This window comes from Erinaceus europaeus, chromosome 10 (assembly GCF_950295315.1).
Source record: "Erinaceus europaeus chromosome 10, mEriEur2.1, whole genome shotgun sequence".
NCBI classification, from domain to species: Eukaryota; Metazoa; Chordata; class Mammalia; order Eulipotyphla; family Erinaceidae; genus Erinaceus; species Erinaceus europaeus.
In genome coordinates this window covers 75,261,150-75,289,107 of record NC_080171.1, presented here as the reverse complement: position 1 = coordinate 75,289,107, position 27,958 = coordinate 75,261,150, and the positions used below count along the sequence as shown (strand labels likewise).

General features: G+C 40.3%; 1 protein-coding gene across 5 annotated transcripts in view; it reads left to right on the top strand.

Moving 5' to 3' along the window:
- The window catches only part of PUM3 (pumilio RNA binding family member 3), a 55,112-nt gene extending 28,767 nt beyond the window's left edge, over positions 1-26,345 (top strand). For all 5 annotated transcript variants that reach the window (XM_007534392.3, XM_060199774.1, XM_060199777.1 and 2 more), the window contains exons 14-18: positions 12,031-12,173; positions 13,525-13,747; positions 16,112-16,199; positions 18,494-18,584; positions 23,443-26,345. In XM_007534392.3, the coding sequence (XP_007534454.1) occupies positions 12,031-12,173; positions 13,525-13,747; positions 16,112-16,199; positions 18,494-18,584; positions 23,443-23,575 (678 nt within the window). In that variant the 3' untranslated portion in view covers positions 23,576-26,345. The remainder of the gene's footprint in view (positions 1-12,030; positions 12,174-13,524; positions 13,748-16,111; positions 16,200-18,493; positions 18,585-23,442) is intronic.
- The last annotated feature ends 1,613 nt before the right edge of the window (positions 26,346-27,958 follow it).

Below are 27,958 nucleotides of genomic sequence, written 5' to 3'. Positions count from 1 at the left end.
AATTTCTGCCAGTGCCTTGATGAAGACATACCTGTTTTATGGGTTCTATTTCTACATAAACCATAGTTTTGTAACAAGATTATAAATCAGCATTGTTTTAAATATTTAAGACTACTTAAAATAAGCTGGTATGGCCTTTTAGAGCATATAACATTAAATGAAAATTTAGTAATGCACCATTTAAATTTGATTAAAATAGTTTACACAGTAATTCTTCCATTATTCAGGAAGAATAATATCCAGGCAGAGTAGATCCATGGCCTTTCTTCCTATTGGGGAAACTGTCTCTGCATAGCTGCTCACCTTATCACTGTCTGTCTTGGATTGAAGACAAAACAATAACAACATAACCTGATAAACTGCACTCAATGTTATGTTTCTGAAAATTCTTATGAAAGCTTTTGTAGTATAAGAGTAAAAATAACAACAACAAAAAAAAGAGTAAGAATCCATAAATCCTTAAAATACTAGCTCCCTTATTTAATAGAGACAAATTGAGTGAGGAGGAGGCAAAGAAGGAAGGAGTGAGAGAGAATATGAGTGAGTATGAGTGACTGTCAGAGAGAAACCTGCACTTAACATGGAGCTTCCTTCCTGCAGGTGGGGATTAGGGGGTTGAACCTAGATCCATGAGTATGGGAACATGTGCATTTAACTGCCTGGCTCCTCCAGTACTTTTTATCTTTCTTACATTTTTTTTCTGAATATTTGTTGATTTATTTATGAGAAAGATAGGAGAAGAAAGAAACAGACACTGCTCTGGTACATGTGTTGCTTGGGATGGAACTCAGGACCTCATGCTTGAGAATCCAGTGCTTTATCCACTGCGCCATCTCCTAGACCAGTCTTATCCTTCTTATCATATATAATGTCTTGAGATTGTCTAATTTGATATGTCCAAACTCTTCTGTTGCTATAGTTTTTTTAAAAATATATCTTACAACAACAATGGCAACAAAATGGAAACAGTGGCCTCTAAGACCAGTGGATTCTAGTGCAGGCACAAAGAAAGGGAAGGAAGGAAGGAAGGAAGGAAGGAAGGAAGGAAGGAAGGAAGGAAGGAAGGAAGGAAGGAAGGAAGGAAGGAAGAAGTGGCCACCAGGATCAGTGGATTTGTAGTGCTGGCACCAGTGTTAACCCTAGTGGTAATACACACACACACCACCACCACCACCACCACCACCACCACCACCACCACCACCACCACCACACCTGTATAGTCATTCATCAGAAAACTTGTTTTCCTTATTTTAATTTTTTATATTACAGAATTACATGTCCACACCATTCCTGCCACCAAAGTTCTGAATTTTCACTCTTCCCACTGCAATCCACACTTCCTCTAAAGTTTTAGACATGGGCCAACCATCTTCTCTACAACTATCTGTCCACATTTATACAAAGTTGCCCCTTCTTTTCCTGATTCAATCCTCTAAACCACTTTCTTTCTCTCTAACCCACTCATGACATCATAACTACCTCCATATGTCCCTCTCCTTTTCCTTCTCCTCTCTCTGGGTGCTGATGGAGCTGGAGTGTGGAGTCCTCTTATCTTCATCCTATCTCTTTCCCCCCACTGGGAGTATGGATCAAGGTTGTTTATGGGGAGTAGAAGGTAGGAGTTCTGGCTTCTGTAGCTGCTTCTCCGCTGAGCATGGGTGTTGAGAGGTTGATCCATACCCTAGCCTATTTCTATCTTTCCTTAGTGGATCAGAGCACTGGAGATGCAAGGGTCCAGGACACATTGGTGAGGTCATCTACCCAGAAAAGTCGGGATCGAGTCATGGTAGCATCTGCAGCCTGGTGTCTTGTAAGGTGGCATGACCTAAGTTGAGACAAGATGTTTAATGAACAGGAACCAGAAAATAGGATCAGAGCAAATGAGATTAGGAATTTTAAGGTAGAAGAAAGCTAGGGAAACCATTTTAGGCATATTCCTGGGGACATACAACTATAGTAGTTTTGCTTGAGTTAGTAGCTAGTCTGAGGTTGGATGAGACTATTGTCTTAGAGAATGATGTCAGAGTGGAGAAAAGTGCTAGAAAGTTGGATTAGGGAAGGAAGTAGCTCCCATTCTTAAAAAAAAAATAATTGTGGCTAAAATTAGCTATCTCCATCCACCTGCCCCTTAGGAGTGTTTTTGCTATTCATAGTTTTTTAGAGTTCCACACAAATTTTTGAATAATCTGTTCAATTTCCTTGAAATATATCATTGGGATTTTAATAGAGATTGCATTGAATCTATAGATTGCTTTTGGCAAAATTGCCATTTTAATGATATTTATTCTCCCAATTCATGAACAGGATGTTCCATTTCTTTGTGTCATCCTCTATTTCTTTTAACAGTGTCTTATAGTTTTCCTTGAAAAGGTCCCTTACATCTTTTATTAGATTTATTCCTAGATACTTGGTCTTCTTGGGTTCAATTGTGAATGGTATTGCTTCCTTCAGTTTCACTTCCGACCTATCTTTTGCATAAAGAAATGCCATGGATTCATGGGTATTGATTTTGTAGCCTGCTACTTTACTGAATTTATTGATCATTTCCAGTAGTTTCTTGGCAGAATTTCTGGGGTCTTCTAGGTATACCAATATACATCTGTGAATAATGAGAGTTTAACTTCATCGTTTCCAATTTGTATTCCTTTGATATCTCTTTCTTGTCTGATTGCTATGGCAGGGACTTCTAGGACTATGTTGAATAAAAATGGTGAGAGAGGACACCCTTGTCTAGTTTCTGATTTTAGGGGGAAAGCTTTCAGTCTTTCCCCATTGACTATGATGTTAGCTGTGGGTTTATCATATATAGCCTTTATTATGTTAAGGAATTTTCCTTCTGCTCCCAGTTTCTTGAGGGCCTTTATCATAAATGGGTGTTGTACCTTATCGAATGGTTTTTCTTCATCGATTGATAGAATCATGTGATTTTTTTTTTTTTTTAAACCAGAGCACTGTTCAGCTTGGTACGGGGGATTGAACCTGGGTCTTTGGAGCCTCAGGCATGAGAGTCTGTTTGCAAAACCATTATGCTATCTACCCTCCGCCCAGAATCGTGATTTTTATCTTTCCTTTTACGATATAGTGGATTATGTTTATTGACTTACGTATATTGAGCCATCCCTGTTCCCAGGGATGAATCCCACTTGATCTTGGTGGATTATTCTCTTAATATGTTGTTGTTCGATTAGCCAAGATTTTGTTGAGGATCTTTGCATCGATATTCATCAGGGATATATGTCTATAGTTTTCTTTTTTGGTGGGGTCCTTTCTTGCTTTGGGGATCAGAGTGATGTTAGCCTCATAGAATGTATTTGGGAGTGTTCCCTCTTCTATTTTCTGGAAGAGTTTGAAGAGGATGGGTGTTAGTTCTTCTTTGAATGTTTTGTAAAATTCATTAATACAGCCATCAGGACCCAGGCTTTTGTTCTTGGGGAGCCTTTTGATTACTATTTTAATTTCTTTACTAGTGATTAACCTGGTAAGTTTATCTACTTCCTCTTGTGTCAAGGTTGGTAGTGATTATGACTCTAAGAATATGTCCATGTCTTCTGAGTTGTCAAATTTGGTTCCATACAGATGTCCATAATATTCTTGCATAATCTTTGGAATCTCTACCTCATCTGTTAAAATATCTCCTTTCATTTCCGAGTGATTTTACCATAGCATTCTCTCTTTTTATCTTCATGAGTGTAGCTAGTGGCTTATCTATTTTATTTACCCTTTCAAAGAACCAGCTCTTGGTTTATTAATCTTATTAATGGCTTTCTTGTTTTCTATTTCGTTGATTTCTGCTCTGATTTTGACTATTTCCTATCTCTTGTTGACTGTTGGTTCTTTTTGTTGCTCCACTTCTAGTTGCTTGAGGTGGATTGTTAGATGGTTTACTAGTGATTCCTCCTGTTTATTAATGTTAGCCTGTATTGCTATGAACTTCCCTCTCAGCACTGCGTTTGCTGCATCCATAGGGTCTGGTAACTGGTTTCTTCATTTACTCTGGTATCGAGATAATTCTTAATTTCTTTTTTGATCTCTTCAATGACTCATTTATTGTTCAGCAGCATATTGTTTAGTCTCCAAGCTTTGGTGAAATTTCTTTTCCTTTTTTGGTTGATTTCTAGTTTCATGCCTTCATGGTCTGAGAGGATGCATTTTATAATTTTAATATTTACATATCTGTTTAGACTGTCTTTGTGGCCCAGATACGGTCAATCCTTGTAAATGTTTCATGTGTACTTGAGAAGAATGTGTACCCACTACTTTTGGGATAGAAAGTTCTGTATATAACAGTTCCATTTCATTTATGGTTTCATTTAAGTTCCCTATTTCTCTATATATATTTTTTTTTTGGGTCGTGTCTCTTGCTGTGAGTGTTGTATTGGTATCTCCTACTGTTATTTTGTTGCTATCAATGTCTCCCTTGAATTCAGTAAGTATTTGTTTTATATATTTATTTTATATATTTATATATTTGGGTGTTCCTAAGTTGGGGGCATATATATATTAATGATGGTTATATATCTTCTTGTTGGATTGCACCTTTAACCATTATGTAATGTCCTTCTCTATCTTTGATTACTTTCTTTGCCTGAAAGTCTCCTTTCAGAGAATAGGATAGCTGTCCCTGCCTTTTTTCATGAGTTATTAGCTTGGAACATTTTGCTCTAACCTCTTATATTAAGTTTCTGTTTTTTCTTTGGATGTGTGTTTGCTGAAAACATAATGGATGGATCCTGTTCTTTAATCCATTTAGCTACTCTGAGTCTTTTGACAGGTGAATTTTGACAGGTGAATTAAAGGTGAATAGGCCATTCACATTTAAGGTGATTATTGATAATATGTGTTTTACTTATGTCCATTCTGATTTTTGTTTTGAGTTTATTTTAAATTGTTGAGTCTTTGCCCATTTGTTTCTATCTATCCTATTTTGTGGATGAGTTTCTGTAGTGAATTTCTTACTGATTTTTCTTGTGTTTTCTGCTAATCTCTGTTCCCTGTTTTGTTTTGTGGTTACCCTGTGTGTAATAACTAGCATTGTGTATCTAGACAAGTCTTTTTTAAGTTGACCTTGATTAACAAACACTTGACTTCTTTGTCTTTTAATTCCCTCCCCTATTTGCTCATTTCCTATTTTATTGTGTTTTTTATTTCTAGTATACTGCTGTTCACCTCGCTGAGTGTGTTCCTTTGTTTCCTCCTTTCCTGTAAGACTCCATTTAGTATTTCTTGTAAGGTGGGGTTGATTGTGGCAAATTCCTTTAGTTTTTGGATACTTGGGAATCCTTTATTTCTTCCTAGTACTTGAAGGATAATTTTGCAGGATACAAAATTTGTGGCTGAAATTCTCTCTCCTTTAGTGCCTTGAATATGTCATTCCACTCTCTCCTTGCCTCTAGGGTTTGTGAAGAGAAATCTGATGAAAGTCTGATATTTCTCCCTTTGTATGTAACTTCTTTAGTTTCCCTAGCAGCCTGCAAAATTTTCTCCTTGTCGTTGAGTTTTGATGATTTTATAATAATGTGCCTTGGTTTTGGTCATTTGGGATTTGTGAACCTGGGTGATCGATCTGCCTCCAAAATAGGTATGTTCTGAGGATTGCCTAGGTGAGGGAAATTTTCATCTAAAATTTCTCTGAAAATTACCTCTGGACCTTTGACCCATCCTACTTCCTCAGGTACCCCTATAACTCATATATTCAAACTTTTTAGGGAGTCTGCAATTTCACAGAGAGTAGCTTAATTCTTTCTAAACCTTTCCTCTCCCTCATCTTTGAATTGAAAGAGTGGGCTAATTGGAAATTAGATTGGAAATTCTCCTTTCTGCATGTGTGAGTCTGTTTCCTAAGCTTTCTGAGATTGAACTGCGCTAAAGGTGTCTTTCAGTCCTTGCAGTTCATGCTGTTTAACTGCTTAGTGAACTCTGCTTTGAATTCTTCTTTCACACTTTGTGGCTTCTTATCAAATTCCAAAGTAAAATGCCCTTTCAACTCTTTCTTATATTCTTGTAGAGTTCTCATAAGATTTCTATAGTCTATCTCTGATAGACTCTATGCATCTGGAATTTCTTGGATTTTGTCTGATTTACTTCTCTTTGTGTGATGTGCCATGCTGTTTAACTTTCTGCCTCTTTGCTTTCGCATGTATGGTATTGATTATTGTCGGCCAGCTGGTGGTGCTGTTGTGTTCTTTGCTGTCCACTTATTTGAATCTTCAGTGGTGAGTGGGGGGGCGGTGTTTTGGGGATCTCTTGTGGGCTGACTTTTGTCTTTGTGTTAAACTCAGACTGGGAAAAAACAAAAGCGAACACTCACCAAAATAATAATAATAAGAAGAAGAACCCTGAGTCAAAGATTGAGAAGTTTTAAGCTCCAGTTTCTTTTCTTCTGGGGAGTCTGATAAGTATGTTACTGTCTAAGATGGCACGGGCTGGTGCCGAGTGCCGTCAGCCCAGAGCTCTCATTTTGACTGACCATATCTTCCAACCCATTCCTGTTTCCCCAGCTGTTTGAGCTGGCACCCACCTGAGGCTGTGGATTTTTTTCAGCTGTAGATTATGTGTCCGATTCGATCTCTTATTGTGTTTAATAGTTGTATGGGGGAGAGTGAAGGTCTGAATGTAGCTACTCCATAAACTACCCCTCCCAGAACACATCAGAAATCTTTGTTTGATACTTGTGGAGCTCTGGGAGAAAGTGACAAAGTCTGCTTCCACTCCATATGCATAAGGATGATCAGAAAGAATGTGCATGTAGTCATGTGGTGGTGCTGTGGCTCTTTTTCTAGCCTATCTGGACCATTTGAACTGAGGGTAGGAAAATGTATCAGCTGGCAGACAGGAAGCAGAGTTGTTTAGGCATATCAGCAGTAAGGTTCTAGGGTGTGTGAATTTCTTATGCTCTTGTTATCATTTTCCAGTTTTCTCTTTGACTGGGCTGAGATTGTGATGATTTTCTTTGGGATAGGATTGTGGGAAGAAACAAGTTGGCAAGACTTTCATGTCAACACACTGATATTTTGACATGGTCCTTGTGTCTTTATTACCCTTTTCACTACAATCAATAATGATTGTTTTCATTCTGGTGACAGAGATGTGGGACCATAGATGGGCTAATGAATAAAATTGTCTTGTGAAAATGGAAACAGGCTGGTCTATTGAAGGTTTTGCCTTTGTTTAATATTTTCATGGCATCTACAATTTGCATAATTCTTCCAAAGCAGTGTCAAGAGAAACCAGACTTTCTTCAGGACTTGCCACAACTTCTGATAGATTGATTTTCCCCAAAGATTTATCTCCCTTTAAGTCACTGTTGAAGCAGTTTTTAATTCCTTGTTCTTAATCAACTGGGTTCCCATAACTGTTGAACCAGCATTCCTAATGGCCTCAGACTTAGGGCAACCATTCCTAAGAATGGCCTGACTGGCTGTTGCTGGCCTCCACATGACAAATGCTCAGCAGGCCCTGGGTATCATTAAACTATGTGGCTGGTAATGAAATTCTGTTATCTCGATTATGTTTGCTTTTTTTCCTATCCATCTACCATCAAATTTGTTGCGGTACCCACCACTTTTAAAAAATAGTCAAGAAAGCTTAGTGCTCCTATGCATTCTCTTCTTTGTAACTAGACTTCCTAAAATGGCAAGTTGAAAATTCCCATTCTAGTCAGCTGAGTCCTCCTCACCTTTTAAAAAAGAATACACACTATTTCCTACCTGCTTTACTTTCCAAAGGAAATCCATCTATAAAATTTGATCTACTTGGACCTGGAATTGTTAGTGTGCTGCAGCTACTTTGGATAGAATTGTACTTCTGAAAAGGAACTAAGTGCCCTGGCCAGTTGCTGTTTGAGATTGAGTAAATATTGGTGCATACTTTTAAAAGTGTTAATCTTTTTAAATACACAGAAAGGCATAAAAGAATTATATAGGGAGCACCCAACTTCCCACCACCTGACATAAAGAAGTAGAACTTGACAAGTGCAGGTGAACTTCAGGCTCATTGTCTATTGTTTCCTGGTCGCATAGCCCATCCACCCTTGCCCCTTAGTCCTCAGGTGCATTTTCTTATTTTCTTAGTTCTTCACTCTGTAGGTGTATAGAATATTCTCTTGCATGTTTACAAGTTCTCTGTGCTTTTTGTTTGTCTTTTTTGGGGGGATAGAGAGAAAAATTGAGAGAAGAGAGTTGAATAGAGACAGAGACACCTACGGCCCTGCTTCCCCACTCGTGGAGTTTCCCCCTGCAGGTATGGACCAGGGGCTTGAACGTAGGCCCATGCACATTGTAATGTGAGTGCTTAACTAGGTGTGCCACACTTGTCCCCCACAAGTTCTCTTTACATAGCTTTTTGTCTTCTGAAACTTGACTTTTTTTTTTCCCCTTTTGGTATGGTTTTTACAATTCATCTTGAGATCAGCAGTGCTTTTATATTGAGTCACGTAGCAGTGATTAAAGATTGCTCTCTTTTGCTTATTTTTATTACAACCCTTTATAATACAAAAGCCTGGCTAGTGAAATAGCTGGATAGTGTTCTGCTTTGTTGTGTGCAGGCTCAGGTTCAAGCTCAGCCTCCACTGCACTGGAAGAAACCTCGATGTTGTGTGCTTGCTCAAATTCTCTCTCTCCCCCTGCCCCCCCAACCCGACCCCTTTGTGTCTCACTATCTAAAGTCACTTTGGAGCCGCAGTGCCTTGATAATTCAAACAAACAAAAAGATACAAAACTAGACATCAGATTAGATTGGGCTCATGAATTATGAATTGCCTATTCTTGGTGCCAAATATTCTACCATGAGTATTTCACAATTTTCCCACTTTTTCATTGATAGACATTTAGATTGTTTACAATGTTAGCAACTTAAAACATTATTATTTTTTTAATTTCAAGTGATTCTATGAGCATTCTTGCATGTCTTCTTGTTTCTCTAAGGCATTTATTTTCTCATCCAACCAAGAAGTTTCATATTGTTAAGCACCTTTTGCAGAGCAACGGACTTTCCTAAAGTGTCAGGTTGAACTTATAGCCTTATAAACACACTCCCTCTTAAGACCAGACTCTATAAACTACTCTCTGATCTCCCAGCCAGACCTGTTTCTCTGTCCTCCCAACCCCTGTAATTTTTGTCTTTCCATCCATTCATTCAGCCATTAGTCATGGTGTGATTACAGACTCAGAAACCAGCATTCACAATTCAGACACCAGGAAGATGAATGGAAGATGGAGTGAGGGAGTGGCACTGTGGGGAAAAGAAAGCGCAGGTGCGCCAAGCAGAGTTGTGGCCACTAGCCTCTGAAGATGTGTCTTTATGGTGCTAGAGCTTGATAAAAGTATTAAATTATTCACATTGTTGTATAGCAAGTCACCTTATAAAACACCACACTAGCTAAACTTTCCTTTCTGTTTAGAGTTCTGTCAAAAAGGTAAAATCATGAGTAAAGTTGTCATATTTTAAAAACCACCAGGGCCTGGGCAGTGGCACAGTGTTAAGTGCACGTGTTGACACACGTAAGAACTTGGGTTCAAATCCCCATTCCCCAGCTATAAGGGTGTGTGGGGGGGGCATTCATATGTGCTTTCTTGCTTCCCCTTCCCATTACCTCTCAGTTTGTTTTTGCCCTATCAAATTAAATAAATTTTTTTAAAAAGATATACTTAAAAAAAAAAAACAACAACACTCAAGAAGGCTGCAGTCATACTACCTAGTGATCAAACCATTCTTTTTTTTTTTTCCCTAGCCTCTGGTAATGAGTCTTCACTCATGTACCATTTCTACCTCTCCAGTTCACTTTTCACTCAAGTAGAGACAAAAATAGCACTGAAATTTCTTGCAGTGCTTATAGCACTTAAGCCAGAGCTGAACACATGGCAGTGCAGGCCCCCAAACCATCCTTCTGTGTTTATGTCATTCATTTTGTTTTTATGTAGTTCCAGGGAATGAATGAAGTGAAGGTCTTTGTGCTCATGAGAGGCTACTTTCCTAGCTCAGTTTTCACTTTCTATTTTTAGAGTTAGAGGGAAATGCAAAGGCAAGAGATGCCATATCAGAATTCTCTTGGTGCTATTTGTGGTATTCTTTTGTGTTCCTGACCTCACACAGGATAAGACACTAAACTGTTTACCCAAGTTCTAGCACTTTGTTTAAAGTTTGTGCTAAGTTTCTGCTACTAAAGTTCTTTTTGTTTCCACCAGAACTACAGAAAAGTTTACTAGGTCCTCAGATGATGTCAACAATAGCACCTCTGAGAAGCTTAGGGTTTTAAAAAGAAATGGGCTGGGACAGTTGGGCGGTAGCACAGCAGGTTAAGGGCATGTGGCGCAAAGCGCAAGGACCGGCATAAAGATCCCGGTTTGAGCCCCTGGCTTCCCACCTGCAGGGGAGTCGCTTCACAGGCGGTGAAGCAGGTATGCAGCTGTCTTTCTCTCCCCCTCTCTGTCTTCCTCTCTCCATTTCTCTGTGTCCTATCCAACAACGATGACATCAATAACTACAACAAAATAACAAGGGCAACAAAAGGGAATAAATAAAATTTTTTTTTTTAATTAAGAAAAAAAGAATTAGCCTGTGTTCATCTGGAGTTGCATCATCAGCTTTGTGGTCATAGGTTTCACTGTGTTGTGGTCTCATGGAAGATGACTAAAAGCTTAATTTCTCACTTGATTTCTGTTCTGAAATTATTAATGTTATTGAAAGGAAAGGGTACTTAAGAGGATAGCCCAATTTCATGGAGACATTTTTGCCTTCAAAAGATCTTTGTGTTTTTTTTTTGAAAGAGATAAGAGTTGAAGTCAGGAAGGCAGGAGTAACCTGAGTACTGTGGTGATCCTCCATCCTCCCGCTTGTCACCTCTCCCCTTTGTGGATCCCTCATCTGTAACCTTCAGGTCAGACTGAACTCTTTCTGTGACCACAGCCAGTGCTGCAGAATCTTTAATGGTCAAACACACTCGGTCTTGAATATCTATTAGGTTCACTGCTAGAAGGGGAAAAGACAGGCTGTTTGTCTGTTGTGTTTTCCCTATCAGAAATAAGGGAGTTTTTGTTTTGTTTTTAACAATGACTTTTCTGTGTTTGAAAACACGAGCAGATTTGCACAGAATCTTAGTTGGTATGAGAATGGTATTGCTTTTGTTGCTTAAATTCAAACAGCTAGAAAAGGAGGCTACTATTCTTGCACTGGAAATGTCATGAGTGTAATTATCACTGCTCTAGGGAGTCTTTCTGCATTTGCTTCACCCCCCCCCCTTTTTTTGCTTTCAATGTAATATTTAGCACAGTCTTCATTTCCATGAATAAGCAACCTAACTTTAAAAGTCTCTACACACTTGTTCTTTTTGACAGAATTTCTTTATCCCCTTTCACACACATCTCAGTAGGGAAACTAACAAAAATGTTCATCCTCCATGCTGATAGTTGATTGCAGCTGCAAATTAACTGTATCTGTAGTGGCCAAAAGAGTAAATGGTCACAGAAAATGCAGATAGCTCCTTTCAGTCTATGTTATGTCCTTGGGGTTGGTCCGTAATGGATTGCTCAGTAATGCCAGCCAGTTACAGTAGCGAGTAGATTTTGTGTTCCAAGTATATAATCCGACTGTAAAGCTAGAGTTTCAGAACCAGCTCTATACACTCTGTGAAGTACTTTGCAGGGACTGGGTGGTGGCGGACCCAGTTGAATACACACATTATGGTACACAGGGATCAAGGTTTGAGCCCTCGCTCCCCATCTGCAGGGAGAAACTTCATGAGTGGTGAAGCAGGTCTGCAGGTGTCTCGTTTTCTTTCTCCCTATGTGCCTTCCTCCTCCCCCTCAATTTCTTTGTGTCCTGTCAAATAAAATAGAAGGGAAAAAAGGGAGTAAGGGGCTGCCAGAAGAGGTGAATTCCTAGTGCCAACACCAAGCCCCAGTAATAACCCTGGTGGCAAAAAAAAAAAAAAAAAGTACTTAAGTGTATATATTTACCATTTATAGCCCACATGTGCTTATTTCAACCTTTCATATATGTCATAGAATGATGATTTTTGTTTCTGTGAATTTATAGGAAATTATTGCTTCCTTGCCCAACATAGTAAATGACAAGTATGGCAGGAAGGTACTTTTGTATTTACTGAGCCCCAGAGATCCTGCACATACAGTCCGTGAAATCATTGAGGTTCTGCAGAAAGGAGATGGAAATGCACACAGGTGAGAACAGGTGCAGTGACCTGACCCCATTCGCTCCTCTGCTCTAGTGTTTGTTAACTTTGAGTAATTGTACACACTTGCAGAAATTACTCACAAATGGATATACTGTTGTCATATTCCCTCTCCATTTAAAACTTAAAAGATAGGGGGCTGGGTGGTGGCGCACGTGGTTGAATGCACACATTACAGTGTGCAAGGACTTGGGTTCATGTCCCCCATCCTCACCTATGGGGGGAATACAAGTACTGTTGGTGTATCTCCCCCCCCCCCCCCAGTTTCTTTCTGTCCTGTCAAATAAAGATAATAATACATAGGGAAAAATGGCCACCAGGCATGGTGGATTCATCATGCAGGCACTGAGCCCTAGCAACAACCTTATTCGCAATAAAAACAAAACAACAAAGTAACAACAACAACAAAAAACCCTTAGACATCTCATTTTTAAGCCTGTAGTTTTAGCAGACTCTTAAAGCTGGAATATTTTGTTTTATTTTGGAAAGGAAATAAAGGCAGGGCAGGAGGGCTGGGCAGTGGTGCACCTGGCACAGCATGTAGGCTACCCTTCTCAAAGACCTGGGTTCAGGCTTCTCATGCCCCACATGCAGGGGGCCAGCTTCGTGAGTGATGAAGCAGTAGTGCATGTGTTCTTTCCTCTCACTTTTTCTCTGTATATCAGAAAAAAAAGAGAGAGTGTGGCTGCTGGGAATGGTGGAGTTGTACTGCAGGCACAGAGCTTCAGTGATACCCGTAGTGGCATTAAAAAAAAAGTGAGGTGGGTGTGGGTGAGCAGAGAAACCGCTTGCCAGGGATGCATTAACACAGGCACAACGCAAGCTCAAAAAGTGCTGTGATAGCGTAGACCTTCAGTGTATCTGCCCCTCTCTCAGTGCAGAAAGTGACCCCAGTTACACTAAATAAAAATGGAGCCCAGAAACACCATGCCAAAGCAAACAAACAAGAAAACCAAGTGCCTGCAACACAACGAGCACTCTGGTGTGTGGTTTGTTTTGATTTTGCTTTATTTTTTCAAAGTGTCATGTAATTATGTGCTTTTGAAGAGTAAAGTCCACATTGTATGTGAAGGTATTTTATTATTTGGTTTAAGTTTTTTGTTGTTTCTTTGTGTTACATAAGGATGCTTCACTTTTTGAGTGTTTGTTCTTTGTCAGAAAAAAAGAGCTCAGTTCTGCCCTCAAATTGCTTATACTCTATATACACAACAGAATGACAATCAGGGTGGACTGTGACACTTGACTTAAAACCCTTAGCGTTGTCTTAGGCTGATAAATTTCACCACATTGCCTTTGCCATTTATCTTCTCCTTCACACCTCACTCAATGTATTCCAACAGTAAGAAAGACACAGAGATTCGCCGACGAGAGCTCTTAGAATCCATTTCCTCAGCTTTGTTAAGCCACTTACAAGAACATGCCCAAGAGATGGCTCTGGATAGGTCTACGTGTGTATTGGTGTCTGGCATTCTGGGAGCCTCCACCGGAGACGTGCAGCCAGCCATGAATGCTATCGCCAGCCTGGCAGCAGCAGAGCTCCACCCTGGCGGTCAGAATGGAGAGGTAAGACGTGTGGGAATGCTGTAGTGACTCTAAAAGTCCCAGTCACTGAAGAAAGACATTGTTGGGAGAGCAGGGGTGGTGATCACTTGAGCTCACCAGCAGTACATCTGAACACTGAGAAGTCAGTACATAGTGCCATCACAATACTCTGGCAGACGTTTAGGAGGATTCCATATTCCTTTATGTGGCCCTCTGTCAGTCATAGTTGGCCTCAGGTTGCCCTGCCAGTGTTTTCTGTGTTCCTGCTTCTATTTCGGATTTGCTGTAGACCTTTGCACCTCTCTGCATTTGTGCCTCCCTCCCTCAGTCTCAAGTGCAACTAAGGTTTACACCCTGCAGCAACTGCAGAATGCTTTATGAAATGTGTTCTAAATTCCTCTCACTATAATGTGTTTGTTCTGACAGTCCTTGCCTGTGTTATGTGGAGTTTGTGTCATTTTGCTTTATATCCTAAATTTGTCAATTTACATACCTGGTAATAGGTATTGATCAACATTTACCCCTACCACCCCCCAAAAACAAGGCTTACCAGTTTATGTAACACAGTATATAAATAAATAATTGGACAAATGTTCAGTTTTGTATTGAGACATGTGCTATGAAGAAAACTGCTGGAACCTGGTGGTAGCTTACTAGGTTAAACATACATAGTACAAAGCATAAGGATTTGGGTTCCAGCCCCCTAGCTCCTCACCTGCCCAGGGGCTAACCTCCCAAGTGGTAAAGCAGGTCTGCAGGGGTCTCTCCCTCTCTGTTTTCCCTTCCCTTCTCAATTTCTCTTTGTCCTATCAAAAAAATTGAAAAAAAGGCCACAGGAGCAGTGAATTTGTAGTGCAGGCACCAAGCCCCAACAGTAACCCTGGAGGCCAAAAAAAAAAACTGCCTGTTTCATGGAGTTATATAAAAATGGTGGAGGGACCAGGTGGTGGCACACCTGGTTGAGTGTACATGTTACAATATGTAAGGACCCGGGTTTAAGCCCCCTGTTCTCACCTGTAGGAGAGAAGCTTCATGAGTGGTAACAGGGCTACATAAATGGTAACAGGAGCTTCATGAGTGGTAACAGGTATCTCTCTGTCTCTCTCCCCTCGTATTCCCCCCCCCCTTCCTTTTAATATCTGGCTGTCTCTATCCAATAAATGAGTAAAGATAATATTTTTTAAAAAAGGAAATCGGAACCCTTTTGATTTTAATAAATAAATAAATATGGGGGAGGTCTGTCCCAGGAAGGCTTTCACGAGGCAGTGAAAGAAGCTAAACTAAGACCCAAGGGCTTAGTACCTCAGTAGAGAATGGTAGGGAGAGGCTTCTTGGAGGGCAGAACCTATGAAACAGCGTGAAGGAAGGTGGGTGATGTCCATCTCTGAGAACCAGAAGGCTGAGTTGATAGACCAGCCATGCAAGGACCTTACTATTTCCTGATGCACAAGATGAAGAGAAATAGGCCATAGATCTTAGAGAAGGTCTGGCACCTGCCCTCAGAGAGCAGGTGATTTCAGGAAGCTGCGGACATAGTGAGTTGTCTCTGCATACCTAGTCTCCTTAGCTTGACAAGAAGAAGACCTCAGTACTGTGAGAGTAATCAATGTGACATTGAAAAGGGAGTCGAATGGAACTGGGAAGATGGCCACTTGACTTCATAGGACTGACTTACTTGGATCAGATGTACTTTATAAACATCATTCAGAATAAGGTATTAATGTTCCTGCTGTAGTGCTCTGTACCTTAAATGTACCTCAGAACCTCACAGTACAGTCTGGTGAGTGATTACCTTGATTATTTTATTTATATTTTTAAGGTCTATTTATGATAAAGAAAGGAGAGAGATCCAGAGCATCACTCCTGCATATACAGTGGTGAAGATTGAACTCTCATCCTCATACCTGAAGATCTAAAGCTTTAAAATCACTTCCTAGGCAGTATGATTAGCTTAATCTGAAAAATGTGCATTGTAGGCCAGGGGAAATAACTCAGAATGTGCGTGTCTGAGGCTCCCAGTTCAGTCCCTAGCATTCTGTGTTCTTGAGTGGTGCTGTGGCATCCCCCCCCCCCCCCCGCCAACCCTCTGTCATATTAAATAAATAAAATGAATCTTTTGAACAGTTCTCTAAAACAAGCAAACCATTGTAATGGTGCTGCTCAAACAACCTCACGAAGCTGCCGCTGAGCTGTTTTTCAGTGGCTGTATGTATATTCATCTCCATTCCGGTCTGGCTGTGGTGCTTTTCTAGATAAAGACCTTCCTAAGCTTTGGGAGACTTAGGCTTGGCTAAGCTCTGACCTGTTATGTGGTGATTAGAAGTAGCTACATACCAAGAGTTCGGTGGAATTAACTTTTTAAATGAATGTATTTTTGTCTCGTAGCTCCACATCGCAGAACATCCTGCAGGACATCTAGTTCTGAAGTGGTTAATTGAGCAAGATAAAAAGATGAAAGAACGTGGAAGAGAAGGTAGGCTATGAAACTTAACCTTCTCTTATATCCGATGAGGGATTTCAGTAATTCCCATGTCTCTGAACTTTATATCAGCCATTTAAGCTCAAATGAAAGTTTACTATGTGTTTGGAAATGATGTCACTGAATAGGAAATAATCTGGTGTTTGTAAATAATCCTTCCTTTTGGAAATGTGTGTTTTTATTTATTTATTTATTTATTTATTTATTTATTATCTTCATTTTCTCTCTACTCATCATTGGTCCTATAGACTTCTGACCAGCCTAGTTAGTGCCCTCTCTGCCATTTTCCTTGAAAATGTGTGAGCAGAGTAGAGACTCAATTGTGAGGATCATTACCCCAACTGAAAGGCACAATATTTCTTTATAGCTTTTGAGAATAGGATAAGCAGAATGAAATTATCCTCACCAGAGCATTTTGAATTGGTCTCTGTTTGGCATTTGATGTGATCAGAGGGTGAGCCAGTCCTCAGTACCTTCTCTTTCTTTTTTTTCTTTTCTTTTTTCTTTTTTCCTCCCCTCCAGAGCACTGTTCAGCTCTGGCTTATGGTGGTGCTAGGGATCGAACTCAGAACTTTGGAACCTCAGGTGTGAGAGTCTGTTCTATGTAACCATTATGCTATCTCCCTCTCTGCCTTCTCATTTTTCATAAACTTAGAGCCATTCTTCAGAAACCCAGTTCTTGAGAGGAAGGTAACTCTAAGAAATTGTACACCATTCCCCTTCTCAATTCTTTGGCCAGCTCTGGTGTAACTAGAGTTCCACTTAGGAGGCATAGATACGTACCAGTTCCTTCTTTGGGAATCAGCTGTACTGTAATAACAAAAGATGAATGGTAGTCTTTTACCTTATTTTTGTATTAGTGATCTAGCAGTGTTTTATAGAACTACATGGGTTTCAGAAGTGTACTTTCACACCTTGACATGGTATGTGTAAGCTACCACACCATCTACCAAAGTCCTGTGCCCACCCTTACCCCCTCTCCATACCCTCACAAAGCCTGAGAGTTTGTTATTACTATTACTATTATTATTGGTTTAGACTTGTATATTCTATTTATGAGTTCATCTTCATTTCTTGTTTCACTCATTACATCATTGGTGAATGTTTAGCATTATAGATAGAAATTGACAGGTGAGTGACAGAATAGTTATTCAGCAACTATTGGGTTGCTGGGAATGTCATGACAGATTTTTCTGTGCAAAAATGCATCATGACTTTTCCAACAACCCAACAGTTGTGGCACCTTCTGAAGGAAAACTTAATTTCAGACAAATTCAAAGTGTTACTGCCATTTAATTCCTGGGTAACTTTCAGGTCAGCATTAAGTCATCATATAATTAAAAAATATATAAATATGATGAAGTGCTTGATCAAAACATGAGTAATTACTGCTAAGCATGGATTAAGACTTGGATCAGGGTAGAAAGAACTGGCTGTATTAATGTATAATATGCTGGGGAGAAAGCATGATGGTTCTGCAAAAAGACTCATGCCTGTGACTGAAGTACCAGATTCAATCCCCAACACGACCATAAACCAGAGCTGAACTGTGTTATCTGGTTGGAAGGAGGGAGAGGGGGAGGAAAGGAGAGGAAAAGAAAGCAAAAGAGATAAGAAATACATTATATAAGGCCCAGGAGATAGTGCATGCTTTACCATATGTGAAGCCTTTGAATTTGGTCCCCAGCACCACGTGGACATACCCGTGGACACCACCAGTGGGGCTCCCTAGACAGTGGATCAGTACTATCTACCACCTCTCTGACCCCCATCGGACTGTAAAAATATACACAGGGAGGCTGCTGAAGTGTATCCTGGGTATGTGAAGCCTTCTCTTCGTTCTCTAGCTCTAGTTGAACACAACCCAAAAAGCACATTACAGAAACTTAAGCGAAAGTATTTAGTGCTAAGAGAAATTGGCTGAGAACATTTTTCATCACCTTATTAAAATGTGAGCACAGAGCCAGGAGATAGCTCACCTGGTAGAGCACACATTTTGCCACATATAGGACCTAGGTTCCCCCAGCCACACACATGCCAGCACCTACATAGGGGAGTTTCACAAGTAGTGGGGCAGTAGTATCTCTCCTTTCTCTGTCTCTCCCTCTCTTACCCTCAACCTAATAGCAGTAGTAATAATAATAATAATAATAATATATCTGCCAGGAGTGGTAGGATCATGCAGGCACAGAACCCCAGTGACATACAAATAAGTAAAATAAAACACTTGCAGGTTGAAGGGTAGTGGACAAGGAGAGCAGCAGTTTAAGTCTCTGCATATTTTACAGGTTGTTTTGCACGAACACTTGTAGAGCATGTTGGCATGAAGAACCTGAAGACCTGGGCCAGTGTAAATCGAGGTGCCATTATTCTCTCTAGGTATGTACCTTGAATCTTGTATGTCTTTCCAGCAGACAGCCTTATTATGTGAAAGAGAGGTCCCCCACATGGCTGTCTCCTCATTTTGATAGTTGTTTCTTTGTCCAGTTTGTTCTCAGTCTCTTAGGGTCTAGTCAAGTATGCCCAACTTAAAAAGCAAGTGTAGCCCCATCAGGCCTTACAGTTTTTTCCTGACTATTTCTTTTTGGATGTCAAAGATAGTAAAATTGTAACATTAAAAGATGTCATGATTGTTTTAGCACATTTATGGGTGGGGGACCAGGTGGTGGTGCACCCGCTTGAGCACACATGTTACAATGCGCAGGGACCTATGTTCGAGCCCCCTTATCCCTACCTGCAGGGGAAAGGTTTACAAAGAGTGAAGCAGAGCTGCAGGCGTCTCTCTGTCTCTCTCCCTCTCTATCTCCCCCTCCTTTCTCAATTTCTGACTGTCTCTATCTAATAAACAAAGATTTAAAAAAAAAATGATGAGGGTTACCAAAGAGTTTAATGAATTAGTGTTTTGACCCTATGGAAACTGACAGAGGTGTTTTGTTTGTTTGAATTTTGTTTGTTTGTTTTATTATTGCCGCCAAGGTTATTGCTGGTGCTCACTACGAATTCACCACTCCCAGCAGCCTTTTTTTCCTTTTCCTCCTTTTCTATTTTGTTAGGTCAAAGAGAAATTGAGAGGGGAGAGGAAGAGAGAAAGGTACAACTGCAGACCTGCTTCACTACTCCGTAGAGCACACGTTACCATGTGCAAGGGCCTGAGTTCAAGCTCCCAGCTCCCTCTCAATTCTCTGAGTATTGACAAAAAGGGGGAGGGTGGTGGAATGGCCTCTGGCATCAGTGGAGTCATCATGAGAGCAAATAATAGATTTATTTGTATATAAAAGACAGAACCAGAACATCACTTTGGCACATGCAATACCAGGGATTGACTTTGTATGCAATTTCATTCAATTTCAGCCATTTTAAAACAACTTGAGAAACATTTGTAACTGGTGTTTGTATTTATTTCTACCTATAATTAAAGAAAACTGATGATTTGTGAACTGAGCTATATATATGCTCAATTTACAGTTGGCTAGATGAGGTTTGTAATTTACAGTTCATTTGATATCTCCATGTGTCTTGAGGAAATCCTAGATTAAGTACATTTATGTTTAAGTGGATTTATGCTCAAGTTTTTGTTTTTCCCCTATTTTGTTGCCCAGGTGGGGGAAGATAGATAGCAACCTTATATGAATTTCCCATGTAACACAATTTAATGTCTTGTTTGTAAATGTAATAAGGAACTTTTAGTATTTAAGATTTTTCAATACACACAGACAAATTCTATTATAGCATATATTTCTTCAGGTTTATCAGTGTTTACAAATGTTTGAATAGTACAGAACATTTTTTTCATTTTTTTTTAATATTTATTTATTTATTCCCTTTTGTTGCCCTTGTTGTTTTATTGTTGTAGTTGTTGTTGATCTCATTGTTGTTGGATAGGACAGAGAGAAATGGAGAGAGGGGGGGGAAGACAAAAAAGGGGTGAGAAAGATAGACACCTGCAGTCCTGTTTCACCGCTTGTGAAACGATTCCCCTGCAGGTAGGGAGCCGGGGGCTCGAACCGGGATCCTTACACTGGTCCTTGTGCTTAGCGCCACCTGCGCTTAACCCGCTGTGCTGCCGCCCGACTCCCCATTTTTTTCATTTCTAACTAAAGTTGTTGATTTTCCAGTTGTTGATGAACAACTGAAATTCTTTAGCTGAAACAGGAACTTTTTGATAAGATTTTTTTTTTAAGTACTAACACCTACTGACACATTTTTTCATTACATTCAGTTAGCTTAAAATCTCAGTGATGCCATGAAATTAATTTGTAAAGATTTTCTTTTTTATATATTTTTATTTATAAAATGGGAAATAATTGACAAGACCATAGGATAAGAGGGGTACAACTCCACAAATGCCCACCACCACAACTTTGTATCCCATCCCCTCCTTTGATAGCTTTCCTATTCTTTATCCTTCTGGGAGTATGGACACAGGGTCATTATGGGATGCAGAAGGTAGAAGGTCTGGCTTCTGTAATTGCTTCTCCACTGAACATGGGCATTGACAGGTTGATCCATATTCCCAGTCTGTCTATCTTTTTCCCTAGTGGGGCAGAGTTCTGGGGAAGCGGTACTCAAAGACACATGGTAGGGTCGTCTGCCCAGGGAAGTCGGGTTGGCATCATGGTATCATCTGGAATCTGGTGTTTGAAAAAGAGTTAAGATATAATGCAGAACAAATTGTTGACTAATCATGAACTTAAAGGCAAGAATATTGCAAGTGAAGACTTGGGGTCTCCATTTTGGAAAAGGCTAGTAGGTCTATTTTATGTATATTCCAAGGGGCCCTTGACTTTACTAGTTTTTGCTTGAGCCTGACATCTGATATGCAGGCTAAGTTATTGTCTGGGGAGATGATGTCATGGCTGGGAAAAGGGCTAGAAAGCTGGATCAGGGAAGAGAGTAGCTCCCAAATATGGGAAAAGTATATAAATATTGTTAACTGTATACCCCATTGATTTGATCTGGGTCCCCGTAGATCTGAGCTCCCACTCTGGTCCAAAAATGGGCAGAGGATATGAACGGAATATTCTGTACAGAAGAGATCCAAAAGGCTAACAAACACATGAAAAATTGCTCCAGGTCACTGATGTCAGAGAAATGCAAATAATGACAACACTGAGATACCACCTCACCCCTGGAGAATGGCATACATCAAAAAGGATAGCAGCAGCAAATGCTGGAGAGGTTGAGGGAACAAAGGAAACCTGCTGATGGGAATGTAAATTGGTCCAGCCTCTGGAGAGCAGTCTAGAGGACCCTCAGAAGGCTAGAAATAGACCTCCCATATGATCCAGTAACTTCCCTCCTAGGGATATATCCTAAGGACTCCATAATACCTAGCCAAAAAGATATGTGTACATCTATGTTCATAGCCCACAATTTGTAATAGCTAAAACCTGGAAGCAAACCAGGTGCCCAACAGATGAGTGGCTGAGAAAGCTGTATAGTATTCCATTTACACAATTGTTCTTAATAGAACAATGAGCCCACCTTCTCTGACCCATCTTGGATGGAACTAGAAGGAATTATGTTAAGTGAGCTAAGTCAGAAAGACAAAGATGAGTTTGGAATGCTCTCACTTATACACAGAAGTTGAGAAAGAATAGAAAGGGACTCTCAAAGCAGAATCTGTTTGAGTTTGGTGTATGGAACCGAAGATTTTTCATTGATCAGAATTCTCATGGCATGGTTTTCAAGCCTTTGGAAGATAATAATAGGCTTATTAATGGATTGCTACTTAGAACAGGAACTCAAGAAATTTATTTGAGGTTCTGAAGAGAATCTGAACTACTAATATCCTAATCATATTATGATCATTCTGTTTGATTTTAGAGTATTGCCATGTGTTTGGCTTGTTTAGTAAAATTATATTTGACTTCCATGCTGTAGGTAGGGGACCACGTTGAACACAGGCCCTATGTGCTCAACCTGATGTGCCACTGCCTGGCCTCTACAACTTAATTATTCATTTTGTAGATTTAATTGTAAGAGAGAGGAGAGGGGAGAAAGAACCAGAGTATCACTCTGGCACATGCACTGCCATGGATTGAGCTCAAAACTTCATGCTTGAAAGTCCAATGCCTTATCCACTGCACCACTATTCAGACCACTTAAATTCAGCAGTACATCTTCGTTGTTTTGTATTCTTACACTGGGTGACAGGCAGGTTTCAGATCCAGACAGTTAAGTTCCAAAATAAAACCCATTATGCCACCAGATGTTTTATCTGTAGTGCTCAGTAATAAAAACCAGTAAATAATTCCCTTCTATGCCCTGTCTTTTCTTTGCACCCATTAACTGGTGCTGTCTCTGTCAGTGAGCATTTTTTGGCCATCTGTGTACAGAGTTTTTTTTTAAAAAAAATGAAATATTAGGCTCCTACTCTTGAAATTTAGTTGAAGAAAGATAAGAGTGCATGTTTAAATGCAGAGGATAACCCTACAGTTCTCTATGAAATTTAGTGCTTCTACATATGCGCAATTCCCAACAGCAAGAATATAAAACATTTTTCATGTACTTGGTTTTAGGATATATGATACTACCATTTATTTGATAAATGAAAAATGCAATATATTGACTGGCTTTATAGGGACCCAGTTGAACAAATACATTACCATGCATAGGGACCTGGGTCCAAATTCCCTACCCCCACCTGCTTCATGAGCAGTGAAGCAGGTCTGCAGGTGTATTGTCTCTTCCCCTTGTTGTCTCTTTCCCCCTCGTAATTTTTTACTGTGCTATCAAATAGGGAAGGGAAAAAAAAGGGCAAAATGGCTATCAGAAGTAGAGAATTTGGGAATTAGGCGGTAGTGCAGCAGGTTAAGTGCAGGTGACGCAAACACAAGGACCTGCATAAGGATCCCTGTTCGAGCCCCCTCCTCACCACCTGCAGGGGAGTCACTTCACAAGTGGTGAAGCAGGTCTGCAGGTGTCTATCTTCTTTCCTCCCTCTGTCTTCCCCTCCTCTCTCCATTTTTCTCTGTCCTATCCAACAACGACGGCATCAATAACAATGATAATAGCTACAATAAAACAAAAGGGAATAAATAAATATTTGAAAAGAAAGTAGAGAATTCATAGTGACAAGCCTGGTAGCAATTTAAAAAGGAAGGAAGAGAGAAATGCTGTGCTTATAGTAGTAAATCTTTTCCAAAAGTTAATGAGTTTTTCATATTGTGGATACATGTTGTATTTGCAAATGACCTACAGAACTTGTTGCTTCATTTTCATGTTCCCTTTCTAGCCTTCTCCAGAGCTGCGATGAAGAGGTGACAAGCAAAGTCAAAGCTGGACTGAAAAGCCTGATTCCCACATTGCAGAAAAACAAGAACGCTAGCAAAGGAATAGAAGCTCTGCTTGAGAAATTGACTGGATAGAGGGAAATGGCAAGATGAAATCACCATTTTCTACCCTCCCATGCTAAAAAGAGGGTTATTTCCACCTTACTGATAATTTGGCTGTTATGAATCTGTGTGTGTGTGTGTGTGTGTGTGTGTGTGTGTGTGTGTGTGTGTGTGTATGTAAGATTGTTTATAAAATGGTTTTCTAAGAAAATGGCCTTTTTTTTTTTTTTTAATTCCTGACATCTCTATCACATTGAGCAATGAGTGAATCAGTGTGAAGCCATGTGGAAGCTGTAACAGGCATTTACACAGGACTGGTCAAGCATATGTAAGTGCCTATGTGTGTTGTCTAAGGAAGAAGACATACTCAGTAAGCTGTGGTCTGAGAAGTCTTCCTGGGGAGATAGGACTTGCTAGGGCCTCAGAGGATGAGAGAATGTGGTGAGGAAGAGCCACAGGGAGTCTTGGGAGCCGCAAGGTAAAAGCTTTGAACTGAACTAAGGAAGCCTTGGGGCTTTGTTGGTTTCAAGAAAGACAACCAGCAACAAGGCCAGCTGTATTATTGCTGCCTTGTGGACTGAGCCCTGTGCCCAGAATCTGTCAGAAAGTCACTTGAATAAGCTGAGAGTCATAGGAGAAAATGTGCTTGATGAACTGGGGGTTGGGGGTGGGGCTTGGTCATAGTGGCTCCCCACTTTAAGGTCCCTCTTTGGATCTGTACCTTCTAACTCCATGATTCCTGTATGATGAGATGTCATTTTCTCTTTTGGGACTATCCCTCCAATATTTGAAACCTGTAAGGTTTTTGTGTTAGAAAGGAGGAGATGCAAAATTGTTTGAAGTTTGAATCTGAACAGGGTCAGGGACTTGAATTTTGAAACTGATCTGCGTCTTTGGCAACAGTTCTTGGAGGAAGGCTCAGCTGTTCTTCCTGTGGGTACCTGGCTACTTTTGACTCTGAGTCTTGACACCTTCTATAATTGACTTACCCTAATAAGACACTCCTCTCCTCACCAGTGTCAGTGCAGTTGACCTGCTACAACAGGGCAGTGCCAGGACCTAGCCTGCCAGGCGCACTGAGCCCTGTTCAAAGAGCAATAGAGCTGAGGCCTGGAACTGCTTTCCTTTCCTTCTGTTTTCCTTTTCTTCCCTTTTCCCTTCCTTCCTCCGTCTTCCCCAGCCCCCTTCCCTCCCTCCCTTCCTCTCTTCCTTTCTTTGTCTCTCTTCTTTCTTTTTTTCTTTCTAGCTTGGATTCCATCCTTCTACCTTCTCTTACCTTCCAGCTGAATTTTAGAGTTAAAAATGGGACAGTTGAGGGAACTGGGGATGCAGTGAAGGAAGTGATAGGGAAAGTAACATTAGAGCTTACTTTTAAATTTTATTGATGTGTTGTAATGTCTTATCAGCATGCAGGACCCCTTCAGAAAGGGAGACAGGGACAACCCTACTTTTTGCTCCATGTTTGGGACCAAAAATTAATGTATACAGTTTCTAAAGGTAAAGCATATACCAAAAACAATAATTCTTCTCTATTTAACTCCTCTACACACTGCCTTGTCTTCCCCAAAACAACTACCTCTGACTCTTTAGCTCTGTAATTGAGATTTTCACCACCGTTTTCTCACTTCTACCCTCGCATCTCCACAATAGAAATATTTGTGATAAGACAGTGTTTATAGAGTTCCTTGATAGGCCCACATAAGTTGTTAAATACTGAAAGAAGGTAGTGAACTATCTTTACATTTCTTGGAAGTAATAATTACCTCATCTGGTTTTTTTTTATGTTTGTTTGTTTGTTTGTTTTGTTTTGCTTTGTTGTTGAGAAAGAGCCACCAAGGGAGTCGGGTGGTAGCACAGCAGATTAAGCTCAGGTGGCGCAAAGCGCAAGAACTGGCTCAAGGATCCCGGTTCCAGCCCCCAGCTCCCCACCTAAAGGGGGTCGCTTTACAAGCAGTGAAGCAGGTCTGTAGGTGTCTGTCTTTCTCTCCCCCTGTCTTCCCCTCCTCTCCATTTCTCTCTGTCCTATCCAGCAACAACGTCATCAATAACAATAACTACAACAATAATATTTAAAAAAACAAAGTTAACAAAAAGGAATAAAGAAATATTAAAAAAAGAAAGAGCCACCATACCATCAAAGCTTCCTTTAATGCAGTGGGGGACCAGGCTTGAACTCTGGGCTGTGCACATGGCAAAGCAGTGCACTACCCAAGTGAACTGTTTCACCAGCCCTCATTTTGTTTATTTTCATTTGTTTACTTTTCTACATTCTTGTGGTTACTTTCACCCAAGCATTTCATTAGAATTGCTCACACTCTTCCTCTTATTTGCCTCAGCCCCTCTCTTGTGTGTTAAGGTGCTTACTATTGTGGTGCCAGCCCTCTCTCATGGCTCTGGGACCCCCACTGGTCCCCACAAAGTAGCTCTTTATAAATCTAAGGATATTGTATTTCATGTTTGTTTTGTTTTTGCTTTGCACTCTCTTGTCTGTCTCTGGTTCATTTTTGGTCTTTTTTGTTGGGTTGGTTTAAGATACTTCAAACTGATCAGAAAGGGAAGCAGGCCCCCTTTGCTCGACTATTAACTATTCTTGGCTGTGCCGATTAATTATGATGCTAGTGTTTGTGTCAGAATCAGGGACTACTCAGTGCCTCCAGAGAGAAATCTGCCTAGCAGTCAGTGCACAGATTCTACTTAATCCACCTGCTTTCAATACAGCACGGCCTCATTCTCTCTCATACCTAGAACAATTGGACCAACATGTGTCTACAAAATAAACTCAGCCTTCTGCTGAAGTGTGAAATGGTGGTTGATCAGTCTAGCCCATCCCCGTTTCCCAGCCCATGCCTCACCAGCCTTTCCCCAGTAATTGGCACCTCTGTTTTTTTGGAACTTTGTATGTATTTAGTACAGAATAACTTTTATTCATGCACTTTATTTTTTTTAATTTCTTTTTTTTATTTCTTGATTGGGGAATTAATGTTTTACATTCAACAGTAAATACAATAGTTTGTACATGCATAACATTTCCCAGTTTTCCATATAACAGTACAACCCCCACTAGGTCCTCTGTCATCCTTGGATCTGTATTATACCAACTCACCCACCCCAGAGCCTTTTACTTTGGTGCAATATGCCAATTCCAGTTCAGATTCTGCTTGTGTTTTCTTTTCTGATCTTGTTTTTCAACTTCTGCCTGAGAGTGAGATCATCCCATATTCATCCTTCTGTTTCTGACTTATATCACTTAACATGAATTTTTCAAGGTCCATCCAAGATTGGCTGAAAACAGTGAAGTCATCATTTTTATAGCTAAGTAGTATTCCACTGTATATATACACTACAACTTGCTCATCCACTCATCTGTTGTTGGACACCTGGGTTAATTCCAGGTTTTGGCTATTACAAATTGTGCTGCTTAGGACATTTGTGTACACAGATCTTTTTGGATGGGTGTGTTGGGTTCCTTAGGATGTATCCCCAGGAAAGGAATTGCAGGATCATAGGGTAGGTCCATTGCTAGCCTTCTGAGAGTTCTCCAGACTGTTCTCCACAGAAGTTGGACCAATTGACATTCCCACCAGCAGTGCAGGAGGGTTCCTTTGACCCCACAACCTCTCCAGCATTTGCTGCTGTTACCTTTCTGATGTATGACATTCTCACAGGAGTGAAGTGGTATCTCATTGTTATCTTTATTTGCATTTCTCTGGCAGTCAGAGACTTGGAGCATTTTTTCATGTGTTTCTCAGCCTTTTGGATCTCTTCTGTGGTGAATATTCTGTCCATGTCCTCCCCCCATTTTTGGATGGGGTTATTTGTTGTCTTGAATTCATGCATCTTATATTCAGCTTTCTCAACCCTGCTAATTTATCTACTGCTTCCTGTACTAACAAAAGTGTTGCTGTTGTCCCTCACTGGTGACTTCTTCTTTGTTGTTGTTGTTGTTTGTTTGTTTTTTGATTTTGTTTTTTGCCTCCAGGGTTATCATTGGGGCTCGATGCCTGCACTACAAATCCACTGCTCCTAGGAGTCTTTTTTTCCTATTTTGCTGTTATTGTTGCCATTGATGTTGTTGGATAGGACAGAGAGAAATCGAGTGAGGGGGAAGAGAAAGACACCTGCAGACCTGTTTCACCATCTGTGAAGTGACCCTCCTGCAGGTGGGGAGCCAGGGGTTCCAACTGGGATCCTTATGCTGGTCTTTGCGCTTTGTGCCTTGTGCACTTAACCCACTGCGCTACCGCCTGAGCCCCATGACTTCTTTGTTCTTGAGAGTTTATACCATGTTTATTCTTAGACTGGAATCTGCAAGTGATTTTAACCAAACTCAGACTTACCCATTTAAATAGATGGTTGATTTTTTTTCATGGAAGAGTTTACTGGATTAGAAGACTTTGTGTGTGTGTGTGTGTGTGT